The 18,493-nt window shown below is 40.5% G+C and overlaps 1 protein-coding gene across 3 annotated transcripts; it reads left to right on the forward strand.

The window, feature by feature from the left end:
* The first annotated feature begins 13,326 nt into the window (after positions 1-13,326).
* Positions 13,327-18,270, forward strand: LOC111893787 (disease resistance protein RPV1). 3 transcript variants are annotated; one of them, XM_042899033.2, is made up of 6 exons: positions 13,327-13,647; positions 14,030-14,521; positions 14,743-15,844; positions 15,948-16,259; positions 16,348-17,308; positions 17,695-18,270. In XM_042899033.2, exons 2-5 carry the CDS (start codon positions 14,043-14,045, stop codon positions 17,257-17,259), a joined length of 2,805 nt encoding a protein of 934 aa, XP_042754967.1. In that variant the 5' UTR covers positions 13,327-13,647; positions 14,030-14,042; the 3' UTR covers positions 17,260-17,308; positions 17,695-18,270. The 3 variants fall into 3 exon arrangements, 2 of the variants coding, with proteins under 2 accessions (XP_042754967.1, XP_042754966.1); XR_006187891.2 differs by lacking the exon at positions 13,327-13,647 and having other exon boundaries at positions 13,845-14,521; positions 17,695-17,867; positions 17,957-18,270; XM_042899032.2 differs by lacking the exon at positions 13,327-13,647 and having other exon boundaries at positions 13,845-14,521; positions 17,695-18,269.
* The last annotated feature ends 223 nt before the right edge of the window (positions 18,271-18,493 follow it).

Consider the following 18,493-nt stretch of genomic DNA (forward strand, 5'->3'; position numbering starts at 1 on the left):
GGCCATGCGGCCTCTGATGCTCGGCCTTGATCATCCAGCACGTCAAGCACCTCTCAACGTACCATGCAATCTCCCTCTTCATTCATGGCCACCAATAACTCAAACGCAAATCCCGGTACATTTTGGTGGCCCCCAGGTGAATAGAGAGGAGAGACTTATGAGCCTCCTCCAATACAATCTATCTAACCCACCAGACATCAGAACCCATAAACGACCGTATCAGGTCAATAGCCCCTGGTTATCCTGCACAAACCGGGTGTTCTCACCCTTAATCTTCTCAAGCTTCCAATTCTGTTGATCCATATCCTCAGCCTGAGCTTCCCTGATCAAGCTCACAAGTAGAGAATCCACTGATATCGTCATACATGTCACTGGGGTAGAAGATCCGGCTAACTTGCGGCTCAGAGCGTCCACAACTGCATTCGTTTTACTTGGGTGGTAAAGGATCTCACATTCGTAGTCCTTGACTACATCCAACCACCTGCGTTGTCTCATGTCCAGGTTCGGCTAATCCAGGATGTGTCTCAGGCTCTTGTGGTTTGTGTAAAAGGTACAACGGACCCCATAGAGGTAATGTCTCCAAATCTTGAGAGCGAACACTACCGCTCACAACTCCAGGTCATGCGTAGGGTATCTCGTGTCGTGCGACTTCAACCGACGAGACGCGTAGGCTATCACCCGTCCTCTCTGCATGAGGATCACTCCCAGTCCCGTGATGGATGCATCACAGAATACTACAAAATCCTCAACTCCCCCCGGGAGAGTCAAGACTGGAGCCTTGCATAGTCTCTGTCGGAGGGTCTCAAACGCCCTCTGTTGCTCGGGGCCCCACCGGAAATCCACCCCCTTCCTCGTCAGACAAGTTAGGGGTACTACAATCTTAGAGAAATCCCATATAAATCTCTAGTAGTACCCTGCTAATCCCAGAAAACTCATGATATCCGAAGGAAATTTTGGAGCCTCCCACTGCATAGCCGCCTCGATTTTGGCCGGGTCGACCAAAATCCCCTACTGGTTAACGAGGTGTCCAAGGAATAGAACCTCTTTTAAGCAAAACTCGCACTTCGAGAACTTGGCATAAAGCCGTTCCCGCCTCAAAACTCCCAATAACTCCCGAGGGTGTTCCTCATGCTGCTCTCGGGTCTTAGAGTATACCAAGATATCGTCTATAAATACGATGACCGAGCGATCGAGCATCAGTCTGCAGACCCGATTCATCAGGTCCATAAATACTATTGGTACATTGGTGAGCCCAAGCGGCATCACCACGAACTCGTAATGTCCATAACGAGTCCGGAACGCGGTCTTCTCCATGTCTTCCTCCCTAACCCTGACCTGATGATACCCGGACCTCAGGTCTATATTGGAGAACCAAGATGCCCCCTGCAACTGATAAAAAAGATCATCTTGATGGGTTTTGAGCATTACATCAATCCTATGATGCACATGCAAACCCTAAAGCTTTGGATCTTGTTTGTCTAATTATACATGTAATAATCATCCAAAGCTCATAAACCCTAGATCTAGCATACTATAATCAAAATTAACATATAATTACGGTTTAGATCTTACCTTGATTGTTATGTAGCAATAAAAATCACAAACCTTCTTGATCTTGACTTCTGAAAGCTTAGTGCCCCAAGTGTTGCACCTCTAATGGGGTCGCAAACACCACTATCAATTAGGATGAGCAAGAGAGAGAGAGAGAGAGAGAGAGAGAGAGAGAGAGGAGAGGCACAAAAACGTCCAAGATCCTCTAAGAATGCTTAGCCACGTTTTTAGGAACCTTAGGGGTCCTTATATAGTTGAGGCTTCTAGGGTTTTCAACTTGGAAACCCTAATCCAGTTGCTTAGACCTTAAGCAGCCCAAAGATCCTTCCAGAAGGCCGTTTAGATGATTTCTATATGGACCCTCATATAGAATTTGTCCATTGCTTCCTTATGGATCCTAAGCCCAACATTGTAACTATCTTATAATTACAATACCAGTCCCCTTTATTTAATAAATCTCTTTTGACCACAAAAATAATTCTAAATTAATTTTTGATCAATATTAATTAAACAATATGATTTCTCTTTTAATATATTATTCACATAATATATTAATAAATCATAATTAATCCTCTTTCTCCTTAATTCATCCTATCAGTTGCTATGGTGAAGGCAACCCAAAAGGACCATGCACATAACCGGGTCAAGTACATACCAAAATAGTTATGGGCTTAGACACGTAATCCAACACATCTATCTCCGAGAGTGGATAACGGTTCTTCATCGTCAACTTGTTCAACTCCCGGTAATCAATGCACATCCGATGTGAACCATCTTTCTTCCTGACGAAGAGAATTGGTGCTCCCCATGGAGAATTGCTTGGACGAATGAACTGCTTGCCCAACAGTTCTGCAGTTGTGATGACAGCTCCTGCATCTCTGGTGGTGACAACCGGTACGGTGCCTTGGCGATAGGGGCCGCACCTGACACTAGGTTGATCCTGAACTCGACCTTCCTCTTCGGAGGCACTTCGGGTAACTCCTCTGGGAACACGTCAGCAAACTCCCTGACCACCCAAACCTCTGAAACTGAAATCTGATCCCTGGCCCGCGTATCCACCACATACGCTAGATAACTTACACACCCGTGCTGAATGTACTGTCGAGCCCTGGCAGCTGAACAAAACCCTGATCCCATTCTGGTACCCTCGCCATAGACAATCAGTTCTCCCCCACTTGGGGTTCGAACCACCACTCGCTGACCCTTGCAGTCGATCATGGCACCAAAGCGACTAACCCAATCCATACCTACGATCACACACACATCCCCCATTGGAATCAGAATCAAGTCTATCGAGAAAGAGACCCCAAAGATCTCCAACTCACATCCCCGGTAGACTGAAGAAGCAGAAACCCCGTGTTCGTTGGCGATAGAGACTCACAACAGACACTCTAGCTCTCCTACTAGCACACTGAACTCCCTACTAAATGTCTGAAATACAAATGACCGACTCGCCCCCGAGTTAAATAAAACCAATGCAGGCAAGGAGTTCACTAAAAACATACCTAATCACAGGTACAAACAGATAAGCATAAAACATATATAATCAGTAAGATAAGGGATAGAAACATACCAGCAACCACATCTGGTGCTACCCTGGCCTCCTCTGTTGTGAGCTGGAAGACGCATCCCTGAGCTTTCGGGGGCTCCGCTCTGCTCTGCCTCATGTCAGTAGTCCTCAGTGTAGCCGGCGTGGGAGCCTGCGCCGGCTTGGTAGCTAGTAGCGGACACTAGGCCTTTATATGGCCCACTTACGACAACCGATCGCGCTCGACCCGTGGAATATAGCGAGCGCGGAACATATCTCTGAACTGCTCCTAAATAAAAGCAACTCTTTAGTCATCTATATACGACCCATTCATCAATCTCCACCAGTCCTTTGCCCCAGACCTCAGCAGGTTCAGGACACATTTGACCTTCTGGTCAGCAGGAAAGAACACATGAAGAAACATCCATCCATGTCGGACATCCACCTCATGGCTATGATCGGATCCTGAGTCCCATCAAAGGTCGGGGGCTTCGTGTTATCGAAGTCCCGGTACTGGAAGCCTTGGCTGGCTCCCCCTGCCACTGTTACAGCTGTTGTAGCTACTGTGACAGCCGTCTCAGCTAGGGCTACACATTTGTCATCAAAATACTCCATCATGGCGATCTTAATAGACCCAAACATCTCCGGAATCTGACCCCGGACAATCTCGACCACCTCCTCGCAGATGATCTCCATGACGCGATCCTATGTCAATGCTAGCCCATCCTGGCTGATAATCTCGGGTGCTGCCGAGGCACCCTGATCGCCCTGCCCTGATCTCGATCCGAATCTAGTCACAAAATGCCTCGTAACCACCATACTGAAAATACACCAGGAAGATATCAGATAATCCACGCAAATAACAGGGAACCAACTCCCAACTAAACCCTAGGGGTTGTGACTTCCTTGCTACGCGTATGGGTCACGTGCTTTCAGTAGTACGGGCCCATATTACCTTCCACACCCACCCATATTTGCCTCAAGTATCATCACAACACCCTAACAATATACATATGCATGGTGATCGATCAATCCTCACTCCTAGAGGAATGCTAAATATCTCATACTGGCCTACCGACCTTGTATAACCCACCCATGAAACTTCCACCAACCCTGCAACACTAGTATATGCTAGCCATACATAACGTTGGACCCGTAGACATCCGAATACTCAGTCCTACTTTAAGCCCACAACCAAACAAGGAACATGAAATAAAGCTGAACCAAACATTCTCAGGCTATAAGATCTTAATTATGTACAACCGTGATGCATACACTAAGCAACTATAGTAACAATGCCAATCTCATATAAGGAAAACACTAGGATATCAGGCATCATACAATTAGGCAATTCTATCATGAAATTTCTGAAGATCCCTAGCCTAGTACTGGCATGCTGTTCTAACATATCACAATATCAAATAACCGTATGGTATTTTGGGGTCTACTTACTGGCTCTGGCTGATCATACACTTGCTTTCTCCTTTATTATTTTGAAAACCATTTGAAAATCATTTTGAAAATCCTTTCCTTGATTTTAGACTGGATTCACACTTTTGTTCCTCTAATTCACTCAAACCAACGCTCTGATACCAACTTGTAACACCCATAAAAATCATGCCAAACTTAAACTTTTAAAAACATTTCAAAACCAATGATTATTACAAACATGTTTTCAAAATGGTTCTATATCAGAGTATCCCAGAAACATAGTCATAAAATGTGAGGAGCTGTACGATCATGTCTTTGCCTTCCCGAGATCATCCGAAGTACCTGAAACCAAAACTGAAACTGTAAGCCCAAAGCTTAGTGAGTTCCCCCAAAATACCCATACACACAAAAATATACATATAATCACAAATAGCATACTATGGGTCCAGTTAACCATCGGGTTGGAATACCCCAGGCCCTCAACCATCCGGTTGGAATGCCAACATACTATGGGTCCAGTCATCCTCGGGATGGAATACCCTAAGCCCACAACCAACAGTTGGAATGCCCACATAATTCGAGTCCAATCATCCTTAGGATGGAATACTCACGACCTACAACCATCAGGTTGGAATGCCCAGGTCTATTGACTTTCGCACAAAGCAGATAAGCCTCAACCACCAATCAAACATGTGCACATATAACAGATAATCACATAACAGTCTATAGACAAACAAACCGATCTAACGGATCATAATAGCATAATACCATCCTATCTACCAGGATATTGATCTAACAGATCATACTAGCATAACATATCAGGATAACAATCCAAAAGGCTGGCCTTGGTGCCTTCGACCCTTGAGTATAGTGAGGAAAAGTCGCCTAGCAAATGTCGAACTGAAGTGATAAACTCAAACTGTCAAATCACAGCGACGGACTCCACCACCTATATTTATTATAAATCCACTTCCATAAATTTCTATTTTACTAAAATACCCCCAGAAGTCAAACTGGTAAAGCCTTAGTCAAAGTCAAAGTCAACGGTCAAGGACAACAGTCCAAGTTGACCCTACTCGTCGAGTGCAGCTCACTGACTCGCCGAGTCCTTCTAGAACTCGAGAAGTCGTGAAACCCCTAACTGACTCGTCGAGTTTCCAGACAACTCGTCGAGTCCATGCGTATCCAAAAGTTGAGAAAACCCCAACTGACTCGTCGAGTTCATGCAGAACCCTCAAAGGCTAATCTCCATCGGACTTGCCGAGTTAGCCATGCAACTCGTCGAGTCTCTTCAGTCCTTTCTCCATTGTTTTTAAGCCACACCAAGGCTCCATATCGCAGATCTAAGCCCCTAAGGCATACTTCCTACTTAAAGTTGCAAATTTTACGTACATGTAAGGTGCTAAGGGTTAAAATCAAGCTAAAAAAGAGGATCTATGTGATGAAAAGGAATTATCTTACTAAAGGCTGAAACTTTAGTAAGAACCAAGATGAGCCTAGATCTGAACTTGCAACTCCAGATCTTGCCCAATACCCGAAATGGATCACCAATCATGCTAAAATAGCCCTAATCTCAAGCATGAAGAGATCTACATAGAAGGAAGTTCAAGGTAACGACTTGTTACCTTCAAGTGATGCTAAAATGGACTAGAGTTTAGATCCACAACTTTTCTTTGCTCCAAGCTCCTTGATCTTCAAACTCTTCTCACCAAGATCCACCTTCAAAGCTTAATATCACACAAAATGAGGAGTAAACAACGATTTAGGGTTTCTGGAATCAAAGGGGGTTGTAAGAGAGGCTAAGGGAGGCTAATGACCCTTTAAATATGGTGCAAAACCCCAGAATTTAGGGTTTCATCCTCCAACACCAACTCGTCGAGTCGTGTCCTCCAACTCGTTGAGTTGGTCAATTTAAACACACAACCAAATCCGTTCCTACTCGACGAGTCAGGGCATTCAACTCGTCGAGTAGACCTTTCAAAATGAAAATATAAGACTATAAAGTTTATACCTGAGAGTCGGGATGTTACATTCCTGGAAATCTAAAAAGTGGACTATTGTCTCCTGCTCTCCCATTTATGAGGAATATCAAGTTACTACCATTTTCACCGCTAAAATGATTTTGCTTTAACATTTTTTAATGTCCCAAATTCCAAACTAAATTTTCATTCAAAATAGATTAAACAATTAAAACCTTTTTTTGGAAAACACAAGGTATCATTCAATTGCTTGAAAACCACAAGGTTAAACAAAGTTAAATTTCAAAACAATGAAGACCAAGCAACATCCATGCGAGCGTATAGTTATGCAGCACGCTACCCACGAACAGCCTGACAAACATTAAATCCATAAATATAAGTATAGAGTTTAGTGAGTTCTCCACTATACCATATATTCCACCATACATATAATGCATAAAAGCAAAAGCGGGCCTAACCCAACGAGTCCAACCAATAAATATATTAACATATACATTAACAATGCGTATCTACCATTAGAGGACTCTACTATCATACCATTATTGGCTCTCAACCACCAAATACTACCGGTTCCCATCCGCCATACAACTATTGGTTTACGAGTTTCAAAGATGAATTAGACCTGGTTGAGCCAATAATAAGATCATAGGAACGCCACTATAGTTATGAGATTAGGGAAGCAATGGACCGCATGAGGTCGTTTGTGATATAAGGCTTCCATTGGTCATGTAGCAATCACTTTTAGCCTTGGATATGGTGACGTCAGGACTCGACGTATAGACCCGATCATTAGATCAGATGGTCGTTAGAGCCACAATGGCAAGATAATTAGTGGCAACTGTTGGCAGACAAGGATTTCATTTGGAAGTCGCGTGGATCGACTATGATATTACTCTTGGCTTAACAACTGGACAGGACTTCAGCATTTCAGATAAGCTGGAACTAGAGAGGTTCCGATGGATTTTAGGAAGCAGCCATGTGGCTACATACTGTTTCAGGTAGTTTAGTGTTTCAGACAGTTTTGGGTCTCAAGTAGAAGTGGTATTTTAGGATTTCATGTATGGTTAGAGTGACAGATTGCTGAGCAATGTTAAGTCACCCACAATGTGATCTAGCTATAATGATTCTATATGGGCGGTCTGTAAGGGACTTAGACCATATCGAGACTTTGAATTTCAGATTGAGTAGTGTGATCCTGTTGCAAGGATTTCGTTCGTCTTCAGGTTTTAGAACCATGCGAGGGTCGGTTATGGTTACCATGGGAAGGCTAGAGTGTGCACGGGGTTGTGGCCATGTTACTTGAGTGGTTTAGTGTGTAAGGAATGATAGGGAATGATTTCGAGGACGAAATCTAATTTAAGTGGGGGAGAGTTGTAACACCCCATTTATTAAATAAATAAATAGATAAAATTAATATGAATTGTGGCCCTAAAATCCATAATATTTAGTGAGGTGTTGGTTTTGGGGAGACAAATGTTATAATTTGGATTACTCGTGGGTTAAAGTGTAAATTCGATACTTATTTTGTAAAGATTTTTAGAAGAAAGGGGGTGTTTGGTATCATTTGGACTTATTATGAAAGACTTTATGGAGACAGGGGCTAACGTGCAAGTTATGGTTTTAATTTGAAAAGTTTTGGTAGAGGAGGGGTTGAACTCGAATAATATGAAAGAAGTTTGAAGGGTACATGTGAACCCGTCACCCTAGTGTGTAGCCTCCATATTTAACCAATACAAACCCTAAACCTAGGAGTCCCCCATCATCCGCCACCCTTATGCCTTCCTCTTCCAGCCGCCGCCACCATTCACCCCATTCGTTCTCCGACCACTCAGCACCATCGAGTAGCCTTGTCACCGACAACATCGAAGATCGGCGGGAAATAGGAGTGAAGCTGAACCGAATCGCCATTGAAACACCACCGGACGTTGTTATCGGCCGAGAGTGAAAGAACTGCTAGAGACCAGAGTCAGAACTATGATCGCGGACGCATGGTTTGAGAACGATGGGGATTTGTGGTCGTTGTACCGCTTCAGTGAGATGGAAACCGCCGTCGAACGTCGCGACTGCCAACAATGTCGGCTTTTCCTTTCTGCCAATAATGAAGACCGAGCGGGTGCCTTCTGCCACTGTTTCCGTCGCTCTCGATTCCACCATTCTCCTCCTTCCTCCAGTGATACATTCCATCCTTGACCACCTCCATGACCGCCGATGTGCCGCTGTTGCTGCCGCCAGATGTTGTGATTGATGTCGTTGCCGTTCGATGAACGCCACCAAGTGGGTGATTGCTTTCGGATCTTGAGTGATGTGTGTGTTGTGTGTAGGGTTGTTTGGATGGAAAACCGAAAACAACCACCACCACCACAATGAGGTGGTGGTTGCCGCCATGTGCTACCGCCGGCCACCACAAGGGTGGCTGTGTGTGTTTTTATTTTAGTGTATGTGTGTTTAATTGGTTTTTTTGTGTTGTAATTGGTAAAGGAGTAATGAAAAGAAACTCAAAACCATCACCGTAGGGTGGTGGCTGCCGCCTCCTGCCGCCACCAGCCGTCGTGTTAGGTTGCGGTGTGCTTTAGCTTGTGTTAGTTTGCTTTTGTGATGCATGGACAAAATGGGACTAGAACCATAACCACCACCGTGAGGTGGCCGCCGCCGCCATGAGCCTTCATTGACCACAACTACCCGAGGTGGTAGTGGGTGGTGCTAAACTTGTGAAACGCTAGTGGGCCTAATGAAACCCTAATGGGCCTAAGGACTTAGCTTTTGGGCCTAATTGGGTTGTGAGGGGTTAGAAACCCTAATTTTGGATATATGGGCCTTGGACTTATCGGGACCCACATTTGGGCCATTGGAATGGAATTGTGAATTACACCCAATCACACCATATGATTTATCTAGTAGATTGATGGACTTAATGGATTAAGTCCTTAAAGGGTTAAGTAAGAAACACTTAACCCTAATTGTCATTTTATGTGAAAACCCTAATTTCGCTTGGACCTTTAGTTGGGCCTTTCTATTGGGCTTTGGTGATTTGGCTACTGATGGGTTATCCAAGAACAAGCATATGGACTAGAATATTGGATTGGGCTTTATGATAAGGCCCATTGGACAGCCTTGGGCCCAATTGGGAAAATTGGGCCATAGATGGGCCTTGATGATTATGAGATATTGGACCATCAGAATGTCAAGTGTTGGACCAAGAATAAATAGTTGGGCCTTATGGCAAGACCATGTAGAGGTTTGGGCCCAATTTGGAAAATTGGGCCATAGTTGGGCCTTGGTTCATTATTAGAATTTTGGGCCTTTAGATTGGGCCTTAGGCTTGAATCAAGCTAAGATAGGGGTAAAGTAGTCTTTTACCCAAAGCATGGACGTATGGATATGTGTTGGAACCCAATTATTAATTGGGTGTTATTTTGATGTTGACAGATTCGGGAATCTGTCATCCAGCAACTAGGTTTTTGTTAGTGGGACTTCAGCAGTGTGAGGTGAGTTTTCCTCCAGTAGGAACGGGTCGAAGGCACCAATGCCGGCCCATTTATGTGTATTAGTGTATGCCGGACTTAGGTCTGATGCCGGGGATACCCCGATGCAGCTTATATGTTCCGGACTACGGTCCGATGCCGGGGCAAGCCCGAGGAATGTTTGTATTCTTGATGTCTTCGTGATTCTTGCATGTACTTGTTTATGTGTTCCGGACTTCAGTCCGATGCCGGGGAAAGCCCAAGGAAGGTTTAGCTTATATGTTGTGTGTTATGTGTTCCAGATTTTGGTCCGATACCGGGGCAAGCCCGAGGAAGCTTTAGATGTTTATGTCTATGTTTATGTGTTATATGCTTGTTGCTATGTTATATGTATGTCGGACTTCGGTACGATGTCGGGCGGGGCCCAATTCCGGACTTCGGTCCGATGTCGGGCGTGGCCCGATGCCAGGTGCGGCCCGATGCAGTGGGCAAGGCCTAATATATGCTCTTATGTGTTATTTGTATGGTATGTGGTAGTTTGGTGAGACTCACTAAGCTTCGTGCTTACAATTTTCAGTTTTGGTTTCAGGTACTTCGGTTTTCAAAAGAGGAGCTCGGGATGATTGAGTTGCACACACCATTTGTTTAGCCTGGGATGTTTATACTCTGATATATTTTGACAGATGTGATGATATTTTGAGATACACTATTTATGCTTTTAATATGATGATGATATATATGGTTTTATTAATGATTTAAAAACGAAATTTTTGGACTGTATTTTTGGGATGTTTCATGTATGCTTACCGGGCGGGGCCCGATGATTATTTTGTATGCTATTACCTGTGTTATACTTGCATGTTTGTGTATGTTGGGTGGGGCCCGTATGCAAGTTAGGGTGAGGCTTGTTACACTTAATGGGTGGGGCCCGTTATGAGAGTTAGGGCAAGACACATTATACTCAGAGGGAAGGGCTCATTATGAGAGTTAGCGCGAGGCCCGTTATACTCCTTGCGTAAGGCTCGTTATGAGATTTAGGGCGAGGCCCGTTAGAGTCATTAGGCAGGGCCCATTATATGATTGATATGTACGGTATGTAGTATTTTAGGGAACTCACTAAGCTTCATGCTTGCGATTTTCAGTTTGTGTTTCTTGTACTTTTGGTGCTAAAGGGAAGGGCTCGGGGTGATTGTAGTGCACACACGATATTGTTCTGCATTTTCATGATTACTCTGATATTTGATGCCACTGATGATAGATTTGATTTTCCATGGTTGTTATTGATTTTTGAATAAAAAATTTATTAATTTAAAATTCGAAATTTTTGGTTTATATTTTTGGGACGTTACATCTATTGTCGGGTTTTTAATGCAAGTTTGGTTCTTTGAAGCGTAAGAAATGACACCTCCCCTAAGCAAGAATACCCAAACACTAGTTGAGGAATGGTCCTCCATGTTGGTTATCCAACTTGCATCTGAATGACCTTTTAAAATTAAAGGAATACCTAAACACTCTATTAATTGCTTGAGAATATTGAGCACTAGGATTACTAGTATATATGCTTAACTTTCTCACAACAAAAGTAATGTTAGGGTTGGTACTTTTCATAGCATATATCAAGATAGCAATAGCCTTAGAGTACTTTAATTGTGAAATAGGAATGCCAATGTCTGTCATTAATTGCACAGTTGAATCAATATGAGTGTTCACTGGAGAAAAATCTCTAAAATTAAACTATTTGAGAATTTTCTTAACATAATGACTTTCAGTCATTACTAATGCCTTTGTACACCCACTTCATCCCTATACCAAGAATTACATTAGCCTCTACCAAGTCTTTCATGGAAAATTTAGATGACAACAATTGCTTTGTTTCATTTATCTGATGTTAGTCAATACCAAAAATTAACAAGTCATCTACGTACGCGCAAATGGTCACTCCTACACTAGTGACATCATTAAATCTATTATAAACACATTTGTCACATTGGATTAACTTAAAACCAGATGATGAAATAACATCATCAAACTTTTGATGCCATTGTTTGGGTGCTTGTTTCAAACTCATACAAAGATTTTACCAATTGACATATCATATGTTCTTTACCAGGCATAACGAAACCTTCTGGTTGTTTCATGTAAACTTCTTCCTCAAGATCATCATTTAAAAAGGCCATTTTAACATCCATTTGATGAATAATTAGATTGTGAATACTTTTCAAGGAAATCAACAATCTAATAGTAGAAATATACACAACTGGAGCATATGTATCAAAATAGTCAACACTAGGTTCGACATCTTTTGCTTCTCCGAAGCTCTTGTATTTCTGGTACTACAATATCATCTACACTTTCTGGATTTTGCACCCCGTTAGTGTTGAAAGTCAGATCCTTAGGCCTTAGCATAGATGAAAAACGTATCCAATCAAAAATTGCATGTCACGACTCAATAACGTTGTTAATCGAAATTGTGTCATTAGATTCTTGGAATGTTCAGCATATCCAATGAATATAAAATATATTCCAAGTTCTTCCAAAGTTTTCTTTTCGGGTAAGATAAGTTTTACCATTGCCCGACATCTCCAGACATGAAAATAACTCAAATTCGGTTTTTTCTTGAACCAAAGTTCATGTAGGACAACTTTAAAAAATGTTTGGATTAACTTTTATAGTGGCAAAAGTCAATAATTTGTATTTTAAAAAAATGTTGGCTTAACTTATACATGTAGAGAATGACCGATCCAAAAGTTTTCTCTATTGCGGGCATTTGATCAGTCAAACTGTAAAAAATAATCTGCTTTTCAACCTAATAATTTATAAGTTGATTTAAAACGTTAAAAATGCTGCACTTTTCAAATCTTATTTTTAAAAAGATAATAAAATATTGTTTTATAAGTCATTACATATTCAAACATTTTTTAATTTATTGACTTTTCATAAAAGCTCAAATAAAAACCCAATAAAGAAAATGAGCTCAATTTAAGAGAAAAAAAATTGTCGACAGAGATTGCTTACGATCAATTTGCACTAGAGTTCAAGTGCTATAAAGCTAGAGGGATTGGCCTCGCCACCCCTCTCGCCAAAAAGTCGCCAACTAATGTTAAGACACTCCTTTAATACTCGCTAGTTGATTCGCTAACTATGGATCGTCATGGACTCAGCGAGAAGTGAGAGAAATATTATTAGGCTGTCATTGGTTGTTTACTTTTTAAATAAAAAGCTATTGTTTTTTTTTTCTTTTTCAAAATAAAACCTATTTAAAATCAAACATTACCACTACATATATTTTTTGTGCTATACATGTTAAGCCTATGTGTCGGAAAAAAAAAACTAAAAGATACTTGGTGGCAACGTAGTAAGGGTGCCTCTTCCGGCCTAAGGCTAAACTCAATTTCACAGAACGTGTTCAAAGCCGGTCCGACCTTCTCACCGCCATAACGGCCGCCCCTCAACCACATCCCTCCCACCACAGCATAGCCACCAATTATCCCGACCTTCTTCAGTAAACTCAGCTGTTTTCGAGCAATGATTCCCGATTTGCTTACTTCACTTCAGTTCTCTATCCTCATAACAATAATGTTACATATATGCTTCTCACCAATACTCAGTTCTTCTTCGACATCCATGTTTCTCACTGTATTCAGGGTCCGACCAATCTAAAGTGGGCACTAATCCGCAATAAGAATTGACAGAACAGGTATCATTATTTTGTGACGAGGAGGGTTAAAATTTGTGTTTTCATAATAGTTATCTTACAGATACAAACAAATGATTAATAGATCTTTGTGCGTGACTGCATTATTAAATGTAAAAGCATACCGCCTACTTTGACCATCTGATTATAAAATGTAAAGCATTTGTTAATTTATCTATTTTTCCATATGAATAAAATATGGTATGTGGTTTAGAGTGAGGAGGAATCTAATAGCTTTTCCAAGCCAAACACATTAGTGCATTTCATTGAGTTCATATCTGAATCCACATCTCGAGGACTATATAGATGATCCCTAGTTTCTTTTTTACTAGTTTCTGTTCAATCTTTTATAAAAATTTCCTTTAAAAAAGATTTGATTCAATAGGAGTATACCTTCAATGGCGTCTTCTTCATCATCATCCATTCAGAAGAGTTATATCTATGATGTATTCATGAGCTTTAGAGGTGAAGACACCCGTAAGAGTTTCGTTGATCATCTTTATGTTGCTCTTGAAAGGCAAGGTATTCGCACTTTCAAGGATGATGAGAGACTTGAGAAAGGAAAAAGGATCAACGAAGAGCTCTTAAAGTCCATTGAAGAGTCAAGATTCTACATCATTGTATTCTCTAAGAACTATGCATTTTCATCTTGGTGCTTGGATGAGCTTGTGAAGATCATGGAATGCCAAACGGTGACTGAGCAGATTGCTTATCCTGTGTTCTATGATGTGGATCCCTCTGAAGTTCGCAAACAACTTGGCCCTGTTGGAGAAGCTTTTTCCAGACATAACAATAAAGAGGAGGTCAGGAAGTGGAGAGATGCACTGAAAGACGCAGCATGTCTAACTGGGTGGGATTTGAGGAACACTGCTGATGGGTAATTCTTTCATCAATGTTTTGTTTTTTCTATTTCTAGTATATTTATGTACAAAAAGGGTCATCCATGGCATCTTGTATTGTATTGTAAAATTCCATCTCCAGTTTCACTCTGGTCAGAGATGAACAATGAAACATGGCATATATATGTTTGTATATTATAGTCTTAACGAATTGTTCATGTGTGGGCAAGGTGATTGACTCTCCACCTTTGTTCTACAGGCATGAAGCTAAACTCATCAATAAAATTGTTGAAGGCATTTCACTCGAATTACGTCCCATTAATTTGAAAGTGGATGACAACTTAGTTGGCATGGAGAGGCGAATAAAGGATATTGTTTCATCTTTGGAAATGGGTGTTGAAGATGTTCGTATGATAGGTATATGTGGGATTGGAGGTGGTGGAAAGACGGCTTTAGCAAGAGCAGTTTTTGACAAAATAAGCTTTCAATTCAAAGGGAAATACTTTGTTGAGAACATCAGGGAAGTTACAAATGCATCGTTCTCTGGTTTGCAATCGTTGCAAGAAAGAGTACTTTCGAGTGTGTTAAATGATAGAATTTTCAACGTTGGGAGTATTCATGATGGGAAAAAAATAATGAAAAGGATGTTGTGTGGTAAAAAGGTTATTCTTGTTCTAGATGACGTAGACCATTTAGACCAGCTGGACGCATTAGCTGGTGGGCTTGATTGGTTTAAACCAGGAAGTAGAATCATCATTACAACAAGAGATAAGCAAGTGCTCGTAGCACAACGAGTGAAATGGATTCATGATGTGAGTCTGTTATCAAATGAAGAAGCAATGTGCCTCTTTAGTAGGTATGCATTTGGTAGATATATTCCGATTCAAACGTACAAAGAGGTATCGCTAAAAGTGGTGAAGTATGCTGATGGTCTTCCCTTAACGATAAAAGTTTTGGGCTCATTTCTTTGCGGCAAAGATAAGCACGATTGGGAAGATGCAGTAGAAAGATTAAAAAAAATTCCATTAAAAGAAACCTTGGAAAAATTGGAATTAAGTTATACTTGTCTGGAGGATGATTACAAGGAAATATTCCTGGATGTTGCATGCTTACTGAAAGGTTGGCTAAAAGATGATGCAATTAGAGCACTTGAAAGTTGTGGATTTCATGCTAAGAATGGATTAAAAGTCCTTGAGCAAAAATCTCTCATAACTATTTCGCCTAATCAATGGTTAGGCATGCATGATCATATAGAAGAATTGGGGAAAAATATTGTTCGTCGTTCGCACCCTGATGATCCCAAGAGGTATAGTCGATTGTGGATTCGAGAGGAGATTGAAGATGTATTGGCTAATGACTTGGTAAGGATGAAGTTTAGTATTTACTTACATATATGGTGGAGAAAACTAACACACTTTCATTAGTTATAACCCATGTTTCGTGTTTACTATTCTTGGATTGTAGGTAAACGAAGAAACAAGGGTTATAGCAACTAATGTTTCAAGCACATTTTCATGGCATGGCGAGGAGGATCTTGATTCTAAAATTCTTACAAAAGGTTTTCGAAACATGAAGAAACTTAGATTTCTTCACGTGGTTTATGAGACTGATAATTTGTTTGATGTTGGCCAAAACTTCCCAAATGCGTTAAGATTCTTGAGTTGGCGAGGTTACCCTCATTGGTGTTTACCTAAAACATTTCATGCAAATTATTTGGTTGCACTTGAAATGCCTCATAGCAGAATTAAACAACTGTGGGAAGAGGGAGAAAGAAAGGTATAGATTGGTTGGTTCTTACTACAATACATTTATTGGTCGGTTATTACTGCAATGATCTTTTTTTTTTCTTTCTTGCTTATGATAGGTTCTTCCGAACCTCAGATTCCTTGACTTGAGTTATTCAGATTTGAGGACAATTGATTGTGGCTTACTTCCGAATCTCGAGAAGTTAAACCTTGAATATTGTTTCAATTTGGTAGAACTTCAAATGCCCATTGGATCTCTAAGAAGACTTGTCGATTTAAACTTAAATCATAGCAGGGGATGTGAATCTCTTTCATTTATCAACCAGTTGGAGTCACTTGAGATCCTTGATGTAAGTTATTTATATCTGACAGCGTTCCCGGATATATTTCCAGGGCATTTAAACTATAGTTTGCTGAAGTTAAACTTTTCAAGGAACAATATCCAAGAACTACACCCATCAATTGGATATCTTCAAAAGCTTGTTTCTCTAGATGTCAGTTGGTGCAAAACCCTGAAAAGACTGCCAGAAAGCATATATACTTTACGATGTCTAAAAACCCTTAACCTTGAAAGTTGTGCAATACAAGAATTATCCGAGGGTCTTGGCCATTTAGAAAGTTTAACATTAAGCAATACACACATTAAACAACTCCCTAATAGCATTTGTATGTTGAAGCATCTGAAAACCCTACTTCTTGCATTCTGTTATGCTCTTAGGAGCTTGCCCCAGAATTTTGGCCTATTAGAATCTTTGGATGAACTAGTTCTATCATGGTGCAATATAAAATATGTTCCAAGTTGCATCTGCAAGTTGAAACATCTGAGAGTGCTTAACTTTTCCGGCTGTAGTCAACTTGAGAGACTTCCGGAGACACTAGGAGACTTAAAATGTTTAGAGAGGTTAAATGTAGAGGGTACATGTATAAGTCATCTTCCACACAGCATTTCTTTATTGAAAGGTCTGAAAGTCCTTGGATCTGAAACGCTGTTGGAATCTAACCCGTTGATGAAAAAGACCAAAAGGAGTTAAAGGGAGAACATGAGGATAGCAAATCACAGAGATGGATAATGTATAAAAGGTGTGTTCTTTAAATTGTCTTAAATTGTTTTGAAATTGTTTATACGCATAATATAATATAGGAATAAATGGAGGTTACAAAATGCACTACCTTGTCTATAAAATGTTGGAAATAAAATATTGTAATAGAGAGAAATCAAAGCTATACACAAATAAATGAACTATTGGTCTTTCTTGCTTTTAGCAGTATTTAAAATGATACTTTGACTTTCAAGGTTAAACTGATCATATGTTGATATTGGAATTGCTATCATTTCCATAACTTTGGGAGAAAATGTGTGATAATCTAAATAATGGCATATTTGAAAATTGTATATTCCTTTTAACTTCAAAAGTCAACTACCAACTGATCTTCGAATATGAACCATATAATTGCAGTTCTAGCAGTTCTACAGTTCCAGACTTTTATACTATTAATCTTTTGATTCTTCTGATCTGGCGAGAGAGAAGAGACGAATCCGATGTGCCGAGAAATACAAAGAGGTGCATGTACCACATGGCTGTTCCATGGAGGAATTTGTCATACGTTTACTAGGGTAGTAAACCCGTTAATCCCCAGTGTAAGAAGACAACAAAAATTATCAAAAGTTAAACTTCATTGCTGAAAAGTCAACCGGTTGAGTTTGATTTTGATTTTTTGATCTTTTAGAATTAGGATGTGTATCCATTTTCATTTGAAGGATACCTGAGGATGGTACAATAGCTAGCAACCTTGCAGGACTCAAGCGAGAACATTTCTTATTTCGAGAATATTGAGAACAAAAATTATTCCTTTAATTTTACAAGGTGACAAAGGCTTTGCGGTCAAGTGTGATAGGTGTTCAAGCGAGAACATTTTTTATTTCGAGAATATCGAGAACAAAAATTCGACCTTCAATTTTACAAGGTGACAGTTTTGTAAATAAATTGACATTTGAATGCAAAGCTCAAAATTTTAAAAAGACATGGGGGTAATTTTGTAAAGTGAAACTAAATTGATTCAATCGTCACATAACCACTTGTTCCCTCTCATTTCCCTTAATCCTTGTTCTTGATAAACTTCTCTCGACCTTTTCTCAATTGAAAACCCTCAAATCGAAGAAAAAACCCTAAAACTTCGTCGATAGTTGTTGAATCGAACAACAAAATCTTGATTAAATCGAAAATATTTTCAATGACGGATTTTGGGAGAACAACCGCTTCAAAT

This window comes from Lactuca sativa, chromosome 2 (assembly GCF_002870075.4).
Source record: "Lactuca sativa cultivar Salinas chromosome 2, Lsat_Salinas_v11, whole genome shotgun sequence".
NCBI lineage: Eukaryota > Viridiplantae > Streptophyta > Magnoliopsida > Asterales > Asteraceae > Lactuca > Lactuca sativa.